At 38.1% G+C, this 20,272-nt stretch overlaps 2 protein-coding genes across 2 annotated transcripts in view; both read left to right on the forward strand.

The window, feature by feature from the left end:
- Positions 1–2,428: 2,428 nt before the first annotated feature.
- LOC124869080 (CD209 antigen-like protein B) lies at positions 2,429–7,459 on the forward strand. Its single transcript, XM_047366806.1, has 7 exons — positions 2,429–2,543; positions 2,771–2,902; positions 4,333–4,431; positions 4,535–5,329; positions 5,511–5,653; positions 6,257–6,366; positions 6,454–7,459. Exons 2-7 carry the CDS (start codon positions 2,797–2,799, stop codon positions 6,590–6,592), a joined length of 1,392 nt encoding a protein of 463 aa, XP_047222762.1. The 5' UTR covers positions 2,429–2,543; positions 2,771–2,796; the 3' UTR covers positions 6,593–7,459.
- Positions 7,460–11,751: 4,292 nt separating this feature from the next.
- LOC124869069 (up-regulator of cell proliferation-like) overlaps positions 11,752–20,272 on the forward strand; it is a 33,674-nt gene continuing 25,153 nt past the window's right edge. Inside the window, exons 1-2 of the mRNA XM_047366785.1 lie at positions 11,752–11,787; positions 12,518–12,612. Coding sequence (XP_047222741.1) covers positions 12,596–12,612 — 17 coding nt within the window. The 5' untranslated portion in view covers positions 11,752–11,787; positions 12,518–12,595. The remainder of the gene's footprint in view (positions 11,788–12,517; positions 12,613–20,272) is intronic.

Genomic DNA, 20,272 nt, shown 5'->3' on the forward strand with positions numbered 1-20,272 from the left:
TTAATGGTCACCTTCTACCGATGATCCACTTGGCCCTGTCTTTTAGTGTTTAACCCATTCTCTCTCCTAGACATGGCAATTGACGGAGCTTTTACTGTGACTAACTCTATGTGCTCTCTTTCAGACTGTAACCTTGAAAACTGGGTCAAAGTTTATCTGTTCATTCTCTCTAGGTGAAACGACTAAAGGACCTACATCCATTAACATTTACTTTTCTGTCCCATAGAAAGGACTCCTGGATCAGTGCTTCTGTGTTCTTTTTCCTTCTCTGCTCTGTTCTCTCAAACCCCCAGTCTGTCGTGGCAGATGGCCTCTCACACTGAGCCTGGTTCTGCTGGAGGTTTCTTCCTGTTAAAAGGGAGTTTTTCCTCTCCACTGTCGCTACATGCATGCTCAGTATGAGGGATTGCTGCAAAGTCAACGCCAGTGACTGTCCACTGTCTCTACATGCTCATCCAGGAGGAGGGAATGCTGCAAGTCACTGACTGGATGCAATCTGCTGGGTTTCCTTAGACAGAAAAACTTTTTATCCAATTTGAATAAATAACTGAATCTGACTGCACTGTTCAATGGTTAGGATTAATTTGAATGTATGTACCTGCGTTTCGTGAAGTGCCTTGCGACATGTGTTGTGAATTGGCACTATATAAATAAACTGAATTGAATTGACATTGGATTTGACAAAAACAAGCCAAAGAATTCAAAGGTATGTATTTTTTGTCCAGGTGTTTTTATGTCTTCTCTTATTTAACCGAAAAGCTGCCACAGAAAGATCTGAGTTGAAGCAAGTTTCCTGACAGACGAGGTTGTGCAATATGAACTTCTTGACAGGAAACCATAATGACTTTTTTTGCAAACTGGCAGATGAAATTTCATTTCCTGGTCAGCAAAAATATTCCTAAATCAGCAGTTACAGTTATGGTTAGTAACGTACACAAAGATACTGAGGAGCTCCTCTGTGGTGAGACAGAACAGTTTTTAAATATTCTGGACATGTGAGTAAATGTTGAGATGACTCTACCAATAAAGAAAATAAATTTAGGATAATATGTAATTGAAATTTGCCTGCACGGTGGCGCAGTTGGCAGCACTGTTGCTTTGAAGTACGAAGGTCCTGACTCAAACTGCGACACACTCTAAAGACCTTTTGACTTCTTCTGAATGTCATGTAAAATCTATCAAGCCCCAAAATAACTTTTAAAAGATGTGTTTCTGCTTTATGACATAGTTGAAAGTGACAAACGGCAAGTTATCTGTTAAAGTTGCTTTTTGTTCTTTCACAAACCCAGCTTAAAGCAACTGTTTTTGGTAGATAAACTTTAGAACTCCCTTGGCCCTGTCTGAACGAGCTAAATATTAGCTTCTGAACCAATTTGGTTTTATGATAAAACATAAAATACATTAGAAGGAAATTCTTATTAGCGCTAAGGGACACTGTTGACACTTTACACAAACCTAGCATATTTTAAAGTAAATTATTAATCTCCGGGTACTCCGGCTTCCTCCCACAGTCCAAAAACAACTGTTAGGTTAATTGGTTTCTCTAAATTGCCCTTAGGTGTGAATGAGTGTGTGCGCAGTTGTTTGTCCTGTGTGTGTCTGTGTTGCCCTGCGATGGACTAGTGACATGTCCAGGGTGTACCCCGCTTCCGGCCCATAAACTGCTGGAGATAGGCACCAGCTTACCTGCTACCCACTATGGAAGAAGCGGTAGAAAATGACTGACTGTAATTAAAATATAAGGTAATTGATTATTTTCATGATCCTTTAGATTTGCAGTTTATACATAAATTTTGTTTAAAACAAGTCAGACAATGGAGAATTGCTCTGATCAAATCGTTCTGATCTTTAGTGGTTGAGGTAAAACATAAAGACCAAAACAAAACAAAACAAAACAAAAATGAACATAATACAGTCCAAGCCAGTGCAAATAATAGAGAGGTTTAAATCTGTTTGTCTTAGCCTTTAATAAGCCAAAAAGTATCAAAAGGAAAAACAAAAGACTAGCTTAAAATGCTGACCTTGCAGTTTTACTCAGAGCATTTGTTGCCAAGGCTCTGAGGTTTAGTAGTTCATATTTTCCAAAAGCCTTCAAAACATTCCAAAGATAAAGAAAACAAAACCAATATGGGGAAAAATAAAACATTTATTTTTGGTAACTTGCCAGTCTTTGGAAAACGGTATATTGTATTCTTTATTTATTAACCTGTTGCGGTTACAGTTTCAGTCATAAGCTGTTTTCTAATTACTATGAAATAAAACTCTTGATTTAATGACTGAGGGAGATGTTTCTAATATTATTATCATTAAAATATAAAAGTTATAACTAGTAAAAATTGCTCCAGCATGATTTGAAAAGGAGGTAAACGTTTGCTACTCCTCCCAGTTATCCGTCAGTTTTTTGCACAAGGGGCCACCCATGAAAGAACACCAATCAGATTGGTAGCTCCAAAACGTAGATTTGACTTCATTCTTCCCTGCTTTACACCAGTTTCGTCGTACCAGTTTTTCCACCGTGCTCGTTAGCTTCTTTGCCAGAAGAGGTAAGTTTCTCTCATCTATTGAATTCTTAACAAATGTTCCACTGATCATCATGTAGCTTAATTTTACTTTTATAAATTTCATTTTTCTGTTTAAGATATTATCCACTACAATGTGGCATTTTAGGTTGAAATTACATCAAGTAGAAATTGTGTTGTTTTGTGGTCACACTGCTGAAAGTTCAGCTTCTCTTTCATCACCTAACAATATTACATTTTTCCTGTTAAAGCTTCGGCTCATTAATCATACAGAAAAATGAGCGTGGAGTACCGAGCTTCCATAATAAATGATATGGATATGGATAAGAGTGAAATTTCCTACAAAAAGTTTTCCACTGATGGAGGAAAGATTCTCCTTGCAGGTACTAAACTAACCCTATTTTGTTTACTTTTTTAAGTGTTTTCTCATTAACAAATATCTAATGTATCTAACATTACTGCTGTTATCTTACCAAAAAAATAAGGTATGGTCTTAATTCTAAATAATTGAAAAATAACTTACTAAAAGGTTCTTAGATGGTGGATGAGCAATAAAAACTTTAACGCAAATTTGCACCTTGTGAAATATCTGCAGGTTTACACACAGATTAAAGTTTGAATTGTTATTGTTTTTGTTATTATTATTTTATCCTTTAAAAAATAAAACACCTGCTAAAGGGCAGATCGTAAGATTTGTTATCATGACGCAAGAAGGACACCCTAATCTTTGTATTTTTCAGCGTATCATCGACTTGCATCATTTCTATTTGCAAAAGGCAGCAGAATCTTTTTCATCATGTGTTTATTGTTACAGGAAACATTAACTAATCCTATAACAACAACCAGGACTCACATTAATGTGAATAGGCTCTGATCAGCATCAGTTTAATTTCTTTCATTGCATTTTATGTTAGAAATCAACAAAAAAAAAACATTATTTGTTCTTGCAACCCTAGTTTGGGAGTTCTTGGAGCTTGTTGCTGGTTTTTCTGTTCTTGAAGGCTACGTAACTTTTATAGCCCTAATTAAAATTGGTTGCAATAAATTTCCTTTAAATGTCACTGAATTTGTTAGTAGAGTAGGGTTAGATTATAAAGTAATATTCCGAACTTTGAACATCTCACAGAGCACTGTTCAATCCATTAAGAGTATGGAACCAAAGTCTGCTTAGCAAGAAGGACCTCCTTTCTTAGCCTGTCAGGTTCAGGACAAATATCCTTATTCAGAGAAGCAGTCAAGAGACCCAAGGTAACGCTGGAGGAGCTGCAGAGATCCACAGCCCAGGTGTGGGATTCTTTTAAGAGGACAACAAATAGCTATGAGAAAACTTTTGAGGAGAACTTGGCATACATACAGAAAACACTGTGAAACATGGTACTAGCAGCATCAGGCTGTTGGGATGCTTTTCGCTCAACAGGGACATGAAAGCTGGTCAGAGTTGATGGGAAGATAGATGGAGATGAGTAAAGCACAATCCTAGAACAACACCTGCTAGTAGCTGTGAAAGACTTGAAACTGATGCAGAGGGTCACCCTTCAGCAGGGCAATGTACCTGCTGGTAAATTAAAAGATAACTTTATACCTTAATCTGCCCAGAGTATGAATAATTTTGGTCTTAACTCTAAATATTTCATTATGTCTTACCACCTCATCAAATGAGGAATTAAAAATATATATATTTTCTGCCAACACATGTTTCAACACTTTAAGACTTTTGTTTAGCATTTTGCAACACAACTTAGTAAAACCACAACTTCCTCAGATCACTTCATTAATCCAAGTTTCTGCTTCTCCTTTCCTTGCTGTCATTCAGTTTACGCCCTGAGAAGCAACCGCTTTAAGGCTGCTACCATTGGCCTTGGGCTGCTGTGCGTTGTGCTGGTGGCTTGGATCATAGGTCAGATGGTTCACTGTGAGTTACCTTTTTTTATTTGCCAAATATTCACACTGTTTGATATGAAAATAAAAATGGCTGATTTGTGTCTTTATTTATGTTCTTTTAATCTTCTGAGCAGATCACAATGTAAAACAAGACAATCAGAACAAACTGAAAGCCCTTAATGAAGACAAAGAGCAGCTGGAAATAAACCTGAAGACAGTGCAAAAAGAGAAAAAGGATCTTGAAGCCATTCGCATCCACCTACAGGAGTCTAATAATTACTTATCAAATACAAGAGACCAGCTACAGAGCAATAACAGAGAACTAGCAAATGAGAGAAATGAACTTAAACTTAGACAAAGCCAGACAGAGGCCAGTAACAGTGCTTTAAACAAAGAGCTGGGACAGCTCAAAGACAGTATAGCCCAGCTGCAGAAAGACAAGAAGACCTTGAATGTAGCCCAAATCAGCTTCAAGACACAATATGATACAGTTGTCAAAAGCAAAAAAGAGCTACAGGCCAGTTATGACACTGTGACTAAAGAAAGGAACAATCTACAGAACAAATTCAACAATGTGAGCAGATCAAGAGATCAGCTCCAGCTCAGTTGCAATGAAATTATCAAGAAGGTAGATGAGCTACATGACAGACATAACATCTCCATGAGTGAGAAAGACAAACTCACAAGCAGCCACGAAAACCTGACAACCGAGTTCAAAACATTGCAAGACATGTACAACATACTGAGGAAAGCAGAAAATGACTTGCAGAGTTCATATGCATCAGTGCTGAGGGAGAAAAGTGAGCTTGAGAGCAGCGTTAAGAATCTAACCGGAGAGCGAGACCTGCTGAAAGCAAAAGCTGACAACCTGACTGCTGAGCAAGAGCAGCTGATGGGGACTATCGACAAACTGAATGCAACTATTCAAGGTAAAGCCGTGGCACAGTAAAAAACACCTGCACAGAATTGTTGTCATTTTTAAAAACAACATGCGTGTGCATTTATTTGCCATCTCAAAGTATTCCAAACTTCTAAACATTCTTCAAGAGATGTCTTTTCAGATTAGGCTGACTAATGAACATGTTCAACATTGTACTGTTTCTATCACAGAAAAGAACTGCAGTGCTGGCTGGAAGAAGTTCGGGTATAGCTGCTACCTCCCCTCTACAGTCAAAAAAACCTGGACACTAAGCAGAGAGGACTGCAAAAATAAAGGAGCTGACCTTGCAATTGTGAACAGTAAAGAAGAAATGGTGTGTTTGTGTGGTGTCTGATATATTCTATGAACATGTCAAAAAACGTCTGTTTAATCATGTGTTTTGAAAATATCTAAACAAATCTTAACTAATACTTTGGAGTGTTAATGTCTGCCGTAATAACTTTTAAAAATATATTGAATAGCAAATCTCCAAGATCAGAGAGGCCTGTATAAGATCAATCATGCATAGTACCAATACTCTTAATCATTATAATTGTAAATCCTTCATTGCCAATGTCGCCATATACAATTTACGGGGGGTTTAAAAATGTTGATAAATAAGTTCCAAACTGTAACTTTTGCAATGTATGCTGAGGGGTCGCTTCAAAATGTAACACATACCTCATAGACTTGACCCAACTTAATGTTTTACAAAATGCACTTAGATCTTTATGTTAAGATCAATGTAAAACTTGTTTTTTTGATACGCTAACACATGTAGCCAGATGAGAAACAGTTTGACAGCGGCTCATCAGGCTAACCATGTCTCTAAAGAAATGTGACGTGCAATCGCATGAGAAATGTGTTTTATGAAAAGTTTATTCTCATCAAAATATGTGACAGTATTTCAGCAACTGGCTTACTTTTGTCCTTTCAGAATTTCCTCAACAGTTTGTACAGCAGTGACAAAGAAGTTTGGATTGGTCTGACTGATGGAGGAGTGGAAGGACAGTGGAAATGGGTGGATGGAACACCACTGACTTTAACGTAAGAAGCTCAAACTTTTTTTCCATCCCAAATTTAACATCGACATAATATGTTTTTTTTTTTTTATCATGTCTCTGCACTAATTAGGTTCTGGGCTAAAGGACAGCCCAACAGCCATCAAGGGAGGGACCAGGACTGTGTGGAGCTTTGGCACCGTGCAACAGGGGATGGTGATTGGAATGATGAGAACTGTAGTTTAGAACAAAACTGGATCTGTGAGAAGTAGCCATCCTTTGCAGCAGCACTGTTTGTTTCAAAGAGTATTATATACTGCTATCCAAAAGACATACAATCACTTAATTCATGTGGAAGAAGGTATTCTACTCAGATGAGACCAAAATCAAACTGTTTGGTCTGCATGTAAAATGTTATGTGTGAGGAAAACTAACAATGCTATGAGCACAACATCCCCAGAGTGAAACATGGTGGTGGCAGCATCATGCTGTGGGAAGGTTCTTCTAGAGCAAATATAGTAGTTGTGAACTCCCTAGTGTTTACACAAGGTAAAAATTTACAGAAGAACCTCCCATTTTGGTTATTCTTGAAAGAGTTTTGCAATCCTCTTTCAAGAACATTTCAGTTTTAACTGCAGACTCATCTCCATATTTTGACTTGTGCAGATATTTCTTTTTAAAATGGAGCTTGCATAGAATCTATTTTTTTTTCTTCTGACTGGTTGAATCAAAAGTCAATCTGAAAAAGGTTTTACTTACCACAGTTTTGTCCAGTTGTTCTAAGGAATATTTAAAAGATTTGAATGATGTTTTGTGTTATATTGATAAAAGAGCTGAATGAAAGTACCTTCAAAAAGCTGTAACTTATTTTCTAACCAATAAGGACTTTAAGTTTGTGAACAGGTAATAACAGTGAGATATTTTTTTTTTTTGGGTGAACCATAACATGAGGGACCCGACAACTATTCACAATTAGACAAATAGCTAGAAATAGTACAATTTCTTCTGTGAATATTACTCATTTTCTCTATTAATCTCTTAAAGGCCTTCAGATTAGAAGTTGTGCATGTGTTAATACCAAACCAATGTGCGGTAGTGATACCTTGATTCAGTGAATAAATTATTGTGTGTTATGTGTATATCTGTAATTATTAAGTGATTGTATGACTATCTTATCTTTTAACAAAGTACTTTTAGCTGTTTCCCCTCATTGCTTAAAGTTCAGTTGTTTTCTTGATTTGAACTCTCCCTCTGTCCAATACGTTCCTGCAGATTTTCTTTTTTGAAATGTGTGAATTACTCTATTGCAAACTTAAACTTACTTCTTGATTTACCAGAGACACTGGGATGCAACAAAAATCTTGTTAAGAGAGTAAAACAGTAAAATAGCATCTGGTCCTGCAGATGTGTTTATGTCGTTCACTTTAGAAGCACATTATGTAAGTAAGGACAAGCTCGTAATTTAAATAGAAGACGTTTTATATTTAACTTTAAGCAGACTACCCCTAAAAATATGTTTTTATACACATTTTATGCATAAAACTTGGCAAAATAAAAACACTGGCTCAGGTTGGAGTTTTAAACTGCTACATTTTATACTTCCTGTGGGAGTTGTTTGGATCTGCTAAACAGTACTTTGAACTTTTTCATGCAGTCATTTTAAACAAATGTTAGTCCTCAGAGGAGGATGTTGATCTAAGTGTTAAACTTAAAATGAGTTTTACAAGAGCAACAGTCTGTCACATTGCTGCTTAAATCTGTCCATTTGGTTTGGCAGCTGCTGGGTTAGAGATCCAACTCATCTCTGCCCAGAATCGCCTAACATTCGTTTCATCAGTCTTGCAGTGAGAGCATTTCCTTCCTCACCTTTTCTCCCAAGTTGTGATGGATGGGTATCTGCTTGTTTTTCATACAAAACAATACATTGACAGCAGTTAAATGAATGGTATTATCACCATTTGATAGATCACATTTTCATTTATAAAGAAGTTTCTTTATCCTCAAACTGGTCATGGCTGAAGATCTGCATTCACAATCCTGACCCAGATATAACATAATGTTCTGGTTAAAAAAAACAAATGAAAACAACATATTATTTTATTAATAAAATATCAAGAATAAATCCCCAATATAAAGAGGGTCTTTAGAAATAAACATTGGATACAGTGCCTTGTAAAAGTATTCATATCCCTATTTCATCAGGGTTTTCCTAAGATAGACCAAAATAAACTAATGTATGATTACGGGCGCAAGAGAAATAAAATTAAATGAACAGTTTTCAAAATGTTTTCATAGCTCAAATTTGTTTTTACGAGGAATGATAAGAGAAAAGCTACACAACAAGCTGCAAATGTATGGAAGAAGGCGTTCTTGTGGTGGAAACTAACACTGAACATCACCCTAAACACAATGTCATGCTGAAGGGATACTTTTCCTCAGTAGGGACAGGAAATGCTGGTCAGAGTTAATGGAAAAACAGGTGGGGTTAAAAAACATGGCAGTTCTGGAGGAAAACCTGTTAGAGGCTTTTCCTCTTTAGACTATGCTGAAGGTCCCAACATCATTAAGGGCCCAGACATCAACCCTAAACATGCAGTCAATACTACAATGGATGGCTTAGATCGAAGCATAATTATTACCTAGTCAAAGTCCAGACCAATTCAAATAAAGCATTCGTGGCAAGACTTAAAAACTGATGTTAACAGATGCCCTCTATCCAATCTGCCTGAGCTTCTGCTATTTTGCCAAAACAATTGGCGAAAATAGCAACACTTCCTTCACATTTTTCTCTATAGGTTAACTTTTATCTCTCATTAAATTAAGTCAGAAATGTGTTTTTTTGCTCACTGACTAACTTCATTTATTTTGTCTCATTCACATGTCTCATCCTGTTCCTTTGACAACTGCTGATACTAACATGAGGCTGTAGTCTGATTTAGACCTGGGAGTTTCATTTATATCTTAAATTTACAGTTTATTCTATTGAAAATAAATATCACCTCTAGCCTTATGACTAAATTAGAAGATCTATTATGATTAAACAGCACATTTTGTCAAAAAGGGTTGGGTTCAAAGGTGTGTTTGCTTCTAATTTATACTGATACTGTACTGAGATACTGTACCTATTTACACCACGACTGAGACACAAAAAGCTCAAGTAAAGCAAACTTGATCACCAAGTATTTAGGTTTTTATTCACAAGTGAAGGACAGCCTGAGTGACTTTTTGTGTTTGTAGACCTCATGACAGTCTTCTTTCATTTTACTTACGTAATTTGATTTAAATGTTTTTACAGTGACGTTCAAAGCCACACAAATCAACACATCAACAGATCAACAATATCTATACATTGTAATAAAATAGGAAATGCCTTCCAATGAGGCTCATTTGTTAGATTAAAAATACCTTTTCAAAATAACCTTTAAACAGGTGTTAAAGATACTTTTCATTAAGCCCGCATTGCCGTAATAAAAATGTTTTTTATTGGTCTGTTGTAATAATCTAATAGTAAATGTTGTGTCTTCTTTACCTGTATGTTCATCATAATTTGGAGAAATAAAAGCTTGGAAACATCGCTCTGTGTTTCACTTTGTGAATTTAGTTAGTGAAAAAAATTAACTTTTCAAAAATATTCTAATTTATTTATTATGACTTATATGTATCTTTTATGCATCTCTTTCCTTGTGTAACACCTTGACTGCTTCACCCACTCATACAGGTAGGTGGTGAGTTGTTGGCTTGCTGTGTGGGAGCAGCTCAATGTGCAGTCACACCAGCCCTCAAGAAGGTAAAATATAAACACATCCAGATCACACACTTCAAATCATTCTCTCTCTCTCTCTCTCACACTCTCTCTCTCTCTCACACACACACACACACACACAAAACGTATCTGACGTGTGCACCTGGAACTCTTGCAAACAACCATGTAAACAACAGAGAACCTAATGCCTGAGATTACAGTGAAAATCACATATTTTCACATTAATCATCATGAGATAATCCGTGGATGTTAGGCATAAAAGGAAAGAGGGATACTGGAAGAAATTTTCACTACTATTTGTAGATCACTACATCCACCAGAAACTGAGTTCAACCTTTGCACTAAATAGTTTCAAATAAATTTAACAGGCTCAGAAAACAAAAGGGGAAGGAATCACCCGAAGTCAACTTCAGGGAACATTTATGAAGACACAGAAATACTGAGGGCATCCCTGATGTACACTTTGTTGAACACTGTCAGAAGATGTCATAAATAAATAAATAATTAAATGTTATAACCCCCAATCGGTTGCGGGAGATGGCTGCTCATACTGAGCCAGGTTCTGGTTCTGCTGGAGGTTTCTTCCTGTTAAAAGGGAGTTTTCCTTTCTGCTGTTGCTGCATGCATGCTCTGTATGAGGGATTGCTGCAAAGTCAATGACACAATGAAGGCAATTATCCTCTGTCGCTACATGCTCTTCCAGTAGAAGTGAATGCTGCAAGTCACTGACTCGATGCAATCTGCTGGGTTTTTTTAACCAAATTTAATAATAAACTGAATTTGACTGTGATAACTAGGATCATGTGGAATCTGCATGATTGACTTAACTGACTTTGTAAAGTGCCTTGAGACGACTTGTGTTGCGAGTTTGGCACTTTAAAGTATTTTTAAATCGAATAAGTAAACTGAATTAAAACTGAATTGACTAAATAATTAATACAAGCAAAACAGAAACGAAGAAGTAAACACAGTCATTTATGACAGCAATATCTAAAGTACAGAAAAAAAAAAAACATTTGGTTGGGTTGCCTGTTCGAACCCCTGCTCTATCAGTCTCAGTCATTGTGTTCTTGGGCAAGAGCATCTCCACTCCAGTCTGTTGTCCAGGTTTAACACCGGGGTATTTATACTCCTCCACCACCTCCACTTCTTCTCCCATGATGGAAATAGTGTTTGACCTATTCTTGTTTCTTTTAAAATCTACAATCATCTCCTTCGTTTTAGATGAGATGATTGTTTCCACACCATGCCACAAAGCAGTCCATCAGCTCCCTGTACTCAGCTTCTTGTCCATCTCTGATATACCCCACGACTGCAGAATAATCCGAGTATTTCTGCAGGTGACACAAGTCTGTCTTGTACTGGAAGACAGTCTCTTGTCATCTGCAGAAATAAAATTTAATAAATAAGAAAACAGAATTAAAGAAATAAAGACATTTATGACAGTAATATTAAAATTACTGAGAAAAGTGGTTAGGGGTTAGGGTTAAAAATCATCTGGGTGAATTGGGAAATCAGGCCCAAATATGTATTGTGTAATATTATATAAAGATCAGCAAAACGTAACCCTTGTACCTGTTACGGCAAGACTACAAGTGATATCATAAAATCCAAAGCCTCACCCTTCTCCCTCCTTCAACCACACTCTCCCAGCTATCGGTTAGCTCACTTAAATGTCTTAATCTCCAGGAGTATTTACTGTGGGTAAGTTCTCATTCAAAATGTATATTCTCTTATAGTTTGTGAGGGATTTTACCATGTATGCACGAGGATGACATTCTTCTGAAAAAAAAAAGCAAAAAACAAAAACAAAAAAAAACTGTCATAAGTTACTTATCTAAGTGTACCTGGAAACACTTAAATGCGTAAAAAAAAAGGTAATTTAAAGCAATTGTTTGGGTATCTTTAGGTTTAGAGGCATGCAGAGTTGTGGCCACTGAAAATATTCTCTTGCATTGTGTATACTTAGTATGAGATAAGCTGATTCATTAAGGCATGAATACAATTTTAGTGATAAAGTGATAAAACACCTACAGAAAAACTAGTGAACGTTTTAGGGTTATGGAATTGGTAATAATCTTTTTGGAAAGTCTGGGTCTGAAAGGCTTTTGAAGTACTCTTACTCCCCCAAATGTCTGTTTGCTATCTAAGAAAACTAATCAGGTTATTTGTTTCTTTAATCTTCAAAAATGTTATTTTATCAAAGCCCAGTACCCTATACACTGTGTACAACATTTATTGCATTCTGTAGTTTAACAAATATCTAATGAAGTAAAATACTACTACAAAAGCATGATGATAATAAAGGGAACGTTGGCAAAATTTTAATGCTGTTGTTGAATGTTTACACTAATGATTTTTTCCTTGGAGACTTTGTCTTCTCTCCTGTTTTTAAATGTGATACTTGACACAAAGATTGTGAACCGATTTACAGGCACTTACCTTTAATGGCTCAGGTATTGTCCAGTCCAAAGGGGGAAGAGAGTGAAATTCAGATGGGTGGTTGCTGAACATGGAGAACATTGAAAAGTAAGAGTGGACAACTTTACTTTTGTTTTTGACTTTTCCCACAGAAAGTGATACTACTAGAAGTTTGCACTTTCTGTTCATTGCATCAAGTGTTTAATTAGACATAGTCTTGACTGGCTTTGTTGTCCTAAGTCAGTAACTTACTTGGCAGTATGCTAGCGCTCATTATCCATTTGGAAGAGCCATTTGTGTCCAACGTTTAACTTTCTGGCTAATGTCTTGAGATGCTTCCTTATATTTCCACAAAATACCATTTCCTTATCATCATACCATCGATTTTCCTAAGTGAATCAGGTCAAACTGAGGGACTTTATTCTGGCCCTTTATGTTGCTTATGAAATGATGGCTTCTTCGTTGCTAAGTGAGCTTTCAGCTCACGTCAGTAAAGGATCTTGTCTCATTCTGGATGATGAAACTCTCACCTGTTTAAGCCAGTATCTTAGCAAGACTTTTTATTTTTGTCACATCAAACACATTAATCTCTGGGTCTGAACTTGTCTTCTTCCTGAATGGCGAGAAAGCCGAACATTTCTATGGTTTTTACACTTTCCTACCATTGTTTGAACAGATGAATGAGGTCATTTTAGGCATCTGGAAATTGCACGTAAGGATGAATCAGACTTGTGAAGGTCTATAATTCTCTTCTTGATATCTTGGATGATTTCCCGGTAAACGTTTCGTTTATAGTCCACTAATTACCATGTAAGGACCTCGTAAGTACTGTGTAAGTTATGCTGTATTACTGTGTAATGAAAACTAATTTTAGTGGGTAATTACAATCAAGTTACTGTTTAACTGTTCCTAAATTACCCATTATTTACCAAAAGATTACGCAGTAAATTGCCACATATTAACAGGTAAGTGCTAAGCAGACAAGAAAAGCTTTGACTTGTTAGATAAAAAAAAAAAAACAATTACCATGTAACTCATGCAGTGTTGTAAAAGGTTTTATTTAACCTCTTTATAAACTAGCAGCAGTACAGTACTGCATTATTACCATGGGTGAAAGTGAGCCGGTATGGTCCGGTACTGCGTACTAGAGGGTGACACGGGAGTGGATTTTCTCTCCTGTCCCATCCCGCTCCCACAGAAAAATGTCTTGTCCCATCCCAATCCCAGGCCAGCATAAAAAAAAAAATCCTGTCCCGTCCCACTCCTGGTAAATTGACTCCCACTCCCATCCCGCTCCCATTCAGAACAACTCCCACTCCTGTGCCACTCCCATTTTTGTTTAATTCATTTAGTCTTTTGGCAATTTCTTTCTTTGAAGGACCAGATATGTCCCTGTTTTTAGCTGTAGTAAAGGCCAGTTAAAGTAAAAAGAATAATAATGAAGAAATAATAAAATATCAAACAAGGAAACAGACCATACCTATCTTAGTTGAATAAACAAAATGTACATAGTTGTATTTTACTCATTTATTAAGTGACTGTTTCCTTTGAACAATGACATTACTTTTATGTTTCAAGTTGCTGAAACGAAAGAAAAATGCACCTAGCAAGAGAACTGTACTTGTTGAACAAAAGGCCAAAAAGACATTACCTTCATAATTTAGAAACTGTACCTGAATGGTTCATAGCCCTGGTCCTCGGGGACCCCTTCCCTGCAAGTTTTAGATGTGTGTCTGCTCCAGAACACCTGATTCAAATTCTAACATGACCTCCTATACAGGCATCAAGAATGGAGGGTCAAACTGGACAAATTTAATACAATAAAATCATCATTAAATAAATGAATGTTGTGAATGTCCCATTCGTGAAGTAAATGTAACATGAAAGAAATGTAACATTAAATTAAAGGTACCATTTATTTATTTAATACATCATTAGAAACAATAAATGTACCATTATATCATGAAATGGACTATTATGCAATTAAATGTGCCACTGAATTATTAAGTATAATTTTAAAGACGACATGACGTAATTAGTGGTACACTTAATATTTAATGATGTATTAAATAAATTGTACATTTAATGGTACATTCAATTTTTTTGCTATTTCACAACATATTTATTTAATATCTTCCCTTGATGAAGCCTTTCTACGAGGTCCGCGAGGGGACAAGGGGGAATTTTTTTCTTTTTTGTGTCCCCACGCAATAGTCTTTTCGTTATTTCGCAATACTTTGTGGGATAGTTTCCAAACCAGATAACTGCAAAAATGAAACAAATACTACACCCGTTTTGAGATTTATTGAGTTTTATTTTGAAATCGGCCTTAAATGAAATTATCTTCAATCAAACTAAAAGACAGTTTTTATCCACAAGCTGTCAAACAAACTACTGAACTCTGGACCATAAAACTGCACGAAACCACATCTGTGACACTTTATTTCCTTATTACTGCTGCATGATGTGTACTTTTTTTTGTACGCCGTGTTTTTGTTTTTATCGTGATTTGAACGGTTCTTCTTATCCTAAGCATTTCATCGCATTGTTTACTGCGTGTTAACCTGCATATGACAAATAAACCATATCAATCACATATCAGTGTTTGTTTTATGAGCAGTTTGTCATCTGTGCTGCTGCTCCAAAATGCCGAACGCAAAAGTATTGCATGGAGACGCAAAAGTAATAAATTTCCCCATATCCCCTCACGGGCTTCCGTACCTTACCTCTTAAATCTTTAGAGCACATGCAGCAATTTTGTTGGTCAGATGAGACTTGACACATGTTGGTACTTTTGGTTTGACGAAGAGATGCAGAGCTGATTTAATCCAGAATTTGCCAAACAAGTGTCCCTTAATCACTGGTGAACTTGATTACAACTAAACACGTTTTACAAGCAGCAGACTGCGTGTTAACACCGCTGCATTCAATTCTCCTGAAGTTCGGTAATATTTGCGACTTTCTTGTCAGCTCTATGAGTCTAATAGATAGGTCCTTACTTCTGACTTTACGTTACAAATCCAATTTTACCACGTCCAGTTCTCCACCTGCGTTTGCTCCCTCCATTCTGAACGCAGGTGGAAAACATCGAGCAGAAGCACTGTTGGCTTGTGGGTCGTGTAGTTCGTTTGACTCACATTATAGTATAGGCTTCTTGAAAAAAAACTACACAATGGCGGCGTTGATCCAAGTTTTTTTTTTCTTAAAGTTTATAACAAAGTCTCAGTTTTACATTTCCAAAGACAATTGATCCTAGTTTGTTTTCCCTCCTATTGGTTAGCTCCCGCTCCCGTCTGCTCCCATTCATGTTTTATCCTGTACCGTCCCAATCACATGATCTTTACTGATGCGAATCCCGAAAAAATGTCAGCCTCCACTGCGTACCACTAAAAGATTCTGCACCGGTACGCAGTACCGGGAAGAAGGAAGAACGGCTGTCTGCTATGAAGCCGTCATCCAGAACCAGTTATGGCTGCAAAAATTCACGAGCACAGAAAGATCAGACCCGCTACCAATAGGCAGTCTAAAACACGACTTAATCTGTTTATAAATATAGCTTTTTTCCCCTCATTCCAAATAGTTTGCTATGCTGGAGCCTCAATGCTCTTGCATTGCATCTCTCTCCTCGGAGCTCGAGGCTTTTGTGAATGGCCAGCCTTTAAAACGAGCACCGCTACGTTTAATGTCTGTCTGCTCGCTGCTAAATACCCCAATTAAAAGCAAAGGGAGAGTAACTAAAGGGGTTGGACAATGAAACTGAAACACTTGTCATTTTAGTGTGGGAGGTTTCATGGCTAAATTGGACCAGCCTGGTAGCCAGTCTTCATTGATTGCACATTGCATCAGTAAGAGCACAGTGTGGAGGTTCAATTAGCAGGGTAAGAACACAGTTTTGCTCAAAATATTGAAATGCACACAACATTATGGGTGACATACCAGAGTTCAAAAGAGGACAAATTGTTGGTGCACGTCTTGCTGGCGCATCTGTGACCAAGACAGCAAGTCTTTGTGATGTATCAAGAGCCACGGTATCCAGGGTAATGTCAGCATACCACCAAGAAGGACGAACCACATCCAACAGGATCAACTGTGGATGCAAGGGATGTTCGGGTGCTAACCCGGATTGTATCCAAAAAACATAAAACCACGGCTGCCCAAATCACGGCAGAATTAAATGTGCACCTCATCTCTCCTGTTTCCACCAGAACTGTCCGTCAGGAGCTCCACAGGGTCAATATACACGGCCGGGCTGCTATACCCAAACCTTTGGTCACTCATGCCAATGCCAAACGTCGGTTTCAATGGTGCAAGGAGCGCAAATCTTGGGCTGTGGACAATGTGAAACATGTATTGTTCTCTGATGAGTCCACTTTTACTGTTTTCCCCACATCTGAGAGAGTTACGGTGTGGAGAAGCCCCAAAGAAGCGTACCACCCAGACTGTTGCATGCCCAGAGTGAAGCATGGGGGTGGATCAGTGATGGTTTGGGCTGCCATATCATGGCATTCCCTTGGCTCAATACTTGTGCTAGATGGGCGTGTCACTGCCAAGGACTAGTGAACCATTCTTTAGGACCATGTGCATCCAATGGTTCAAACATTGTATCCTGAAGGCGGTGCCGTGTATCAAGATGACAATGCACCAATACACACAGCAAGACTGGTGAAAGATTGGTTTGATGAACATGAAAGTGAAGTTGAACATCTCCCATGGCCTGCACAGTCACCAGATCTAAATATTATTGAGCCACTTTGGGGTGTTTTGGAGGAGCGAGTCAGGAAACGTTTTCCTGTACCAGTATCACGTAGTGACCTGGCCACTATCCTGCAAGAAGAATGGCTTAAAATTCCTCTGACCACTGTGCAGGACTTGTATATGTCATTCCCAAGACGAATTGATGCTGTATTGGCCGCAAAAGGAGGCCCTATACCATTCTAATAAATTATTGTGGTCTAAAACCAGGTGTTTCAGTTTTATTGTCCAACCCCTGTATATATACAGTACAGACCAAAAGTTTGGATACACCTTCTCATTCAAAGAGTTTTCTTTATTCTCATGACTATGAATATTGTAGCTTCACACTGAAGGCATCAAAACTATAAATTAACACATGTGGAATTATATACTGAACAAAAAATTGTGAAACAACTGAAAATATGTCTTATATTCTGGGTTCTTCAAAGTAGCCACCTTTTGCTTTGATTACTGCTCCGCACACTCTTGGCATTCTGTTGATGAGCTTCAAGAGGTAGTCACCTGAGATGGTTTTCACTTCACAGGTGTTGCCCTGTCAGGTTTAATAAGTGGGATTTCAAGCCTTATAAATGGGGTTGGGACCAACAGTCTTGAAGGAGTTCCCAGAAATGCTTAGCACTTGTTGGCCCTTTTGCCTTCACTCTGCGGTCCAGCTCACCCCAAACCATCTCGATTGGGTTCAGGTCCGGTGACTGTGGAGGCCAGGTCATCTGGCGCAGCACCCCATCACTCTCCTTCTTGGTCAAATAGCCCTTACACAGCCTGGAGGTGTGTTTGGGGTCATTGTTCTGTTGAAAAATAAATGATGGTCCAACTAAACGCAAACCGGATGGAATAGCATGCCGCTGCAGGATGCTGTGGTAGCCATGCTGGTTCAGTATGCCTTCAATTTTGAATAAATCCCCAACAGTGTCACCAGCAAAGCAGCCCCACACCATCACACCTCCTCCTCCATGCTTCACGGTGGGAACCAGGCATGTAGAGTCCATCTGTTCACCTCTTCTGTGCCACACAAAGACACGGTGGTTGGAACCAAAGATCTCAAACTTGGACTCATCATACCAAAGCACAGATTTCCACTGGTCTAATGTCCATTCCTTGTGTTCTTTAGCCCAAACAAGTCTTTTCTGCTTGTTGCCTGTCCTCAGCAGTGGTTTCCTAGCAGCTATTTTACCAAGAAGGCCTGATTCACACAGTCTCCTCTTAACAGTTGTTCTAGAGATGTGTCTGCTGCTAGAACTCTGTGTAGCATTGACCTGTTCTCTAATCTGAGCTGCTGTTAACCTGCGATTTCTGAGGCTGGTGCCTCGGATGAACTTATCGTCCGCAGCAGAGGTGACTCTTGGTCTTCCTTTCCTGGGGCGGTCCTCATGTGAGCCAGTTTCTTTGTAGCGCTTGATGGTTTTTGCGACTGCACTTGGGGGCACTTTCAAAGTTTTCCCAATTGTTCGGACTGACCGACCTTCATTTCTTAAAGTAATGATGGCCACTCGTTTTTCTTTACTTTGCTGCTTTTTTCTTGCCATAATACAAATTCTAACAATGTATTCAGTAGGACTATAAGCTGTGTACTGTATCCACTTCCTGCACAACACAGCTGATGGTCCCAACCCCATTTATAAGGCTTGAAATCCCACTTATTAAACCTGACAGGGCACACCTGTGAAGTGAAAACCATTTCAGGTGAGTACCTCTTGAAGCTCATCAACAGAATGCCAAGAGTGAGCGGAGCAGTAATCAAAGCAAAAGGTGGCTACTTTGAAGAACCTAGAATATAAGACATATTTTCAGTTGTTTCAAACTTTTTTGTTCAGTATATAATTCCACACGTGTTAATTAACAGTTTTGATGCCTTCAGTGTGAAGCTACAATATTCATAGTCATGAAAATACAGAAAACTCTTTGAATGAGAAGGTGTGTCCAAACTTTTGGTCTGAACTGTACTGTACTGTATATATATATATATATATATATATATATATATATATATATATATATGGGGGTTGGACAAATTAAACTGAAACACCTGGTTTTAGACCACAATAATTTATTAGTATGGTGTAGGGCAGGGGTGCTCACACTTTTTCAGCATGCGAGCCACTTATAAAACAACCGAGTCAAAAAGATCAACCTACCCACTACAAAAATGCAAAACATATAACTATTTTCAAATTTATTAAGGATTCTTTGTATGTATGTTGATGTACCTTGCATTACTGAATAAGCCAATATTGCACAACACACATAATGAATAATTATTTAAATTTTTTGTAATTACCTGAATTACTTGCGTCAGCTGATTCAACGAATGCTTCTTTTACTTGGAAAGACTTATTGTTTTTAACGATGGCGTGACACACCCGGAACGATGCTTCGGTGGCGGCTTTCTCTTTTTAAGTTTGTTGAGTGAAAAATAACTGCTGTCCGGACAACTGGGATTTTCTCTTTCTCAGCTGGCTTTTCGGCGGAAAGTTGATGTCGTATTTTCCATGAACAGTCCAAAAATGCCGCTCCACATTTCATGTCATCTGAATGGTTGCCCTGTATGTCAATCAAGTGACGGGATGTTTGATAGGCTGACAAATATTTTTTTTAACGTCACGCTGCGATCGACCAGTAGATCGCGATCGACGTAATGAGCACCCCTGGTGTAGGGCCTCCTTTTGCGGCCAATACAGCATCAATTCGTCTTGGGAATGACATATACAAGTCCTGCACAGTGGTCAGAGGAATTTTAAGCCATTCTTCTTGCAGGATAGTGGCCAGGTCACTACGTGATACTGGTGGAGGAAAACGTTTCCTGACTCGCTCCTCCAAAACACCCCAAAGTGGCTCAATAATATTTAGATCTGGTGACTGTGCAGGCCATGGGAGATGTTCAACTTCACTTTCATGTTCATCAAACCAATCTTTCACCAGTCTTGCTGTGTGTATTGGTGCATTGTCATCCTGATACACGGCACCGCCTTCTGGATACAATGTTTGAACCATTCGATGCACATGGTCCTAAAGA

The sequence above is a fragment of the Girardinichthys multiradiatus genome, chromosome 5 (assembly GCF_021462225.1).
Source record: "Girardinichthys multiradiatus isolate DD_20200921_A chromosome 5, DD_fGirMul_XY1, whole genome shotgun sequence".
Lineage (NCBI taxonomy): Eukaryota > Metazoa > Chordata > Actinopteri > Cyprinodontiformes > Goodeidae > Girardinichthys > Girardinichthys multiradiatus.

Coding starts and splice junctions, on each gene's coding strand:
- LOC124869080 (XM_047366806.1), top strand. CDS start 2,797: ATGAGCGTGGAGTACCGAGCTTCCATAATAAATGATATGGATATGGAT. Junction 2,903..4,332: donor AGGAAAGATTCTCCTTGCAG/GTACTAAACTAA, acceptor GCTGTCATTCAG/TTTACGCCCTGAGAAGCAAC. Junction 6,367..6,453: donor GGAACACCACTGACTTTAAC/GTAAGAAGCTCA, acceptor TGCACTAATTAG/GTTCTGGGCTAAAGGACAGC.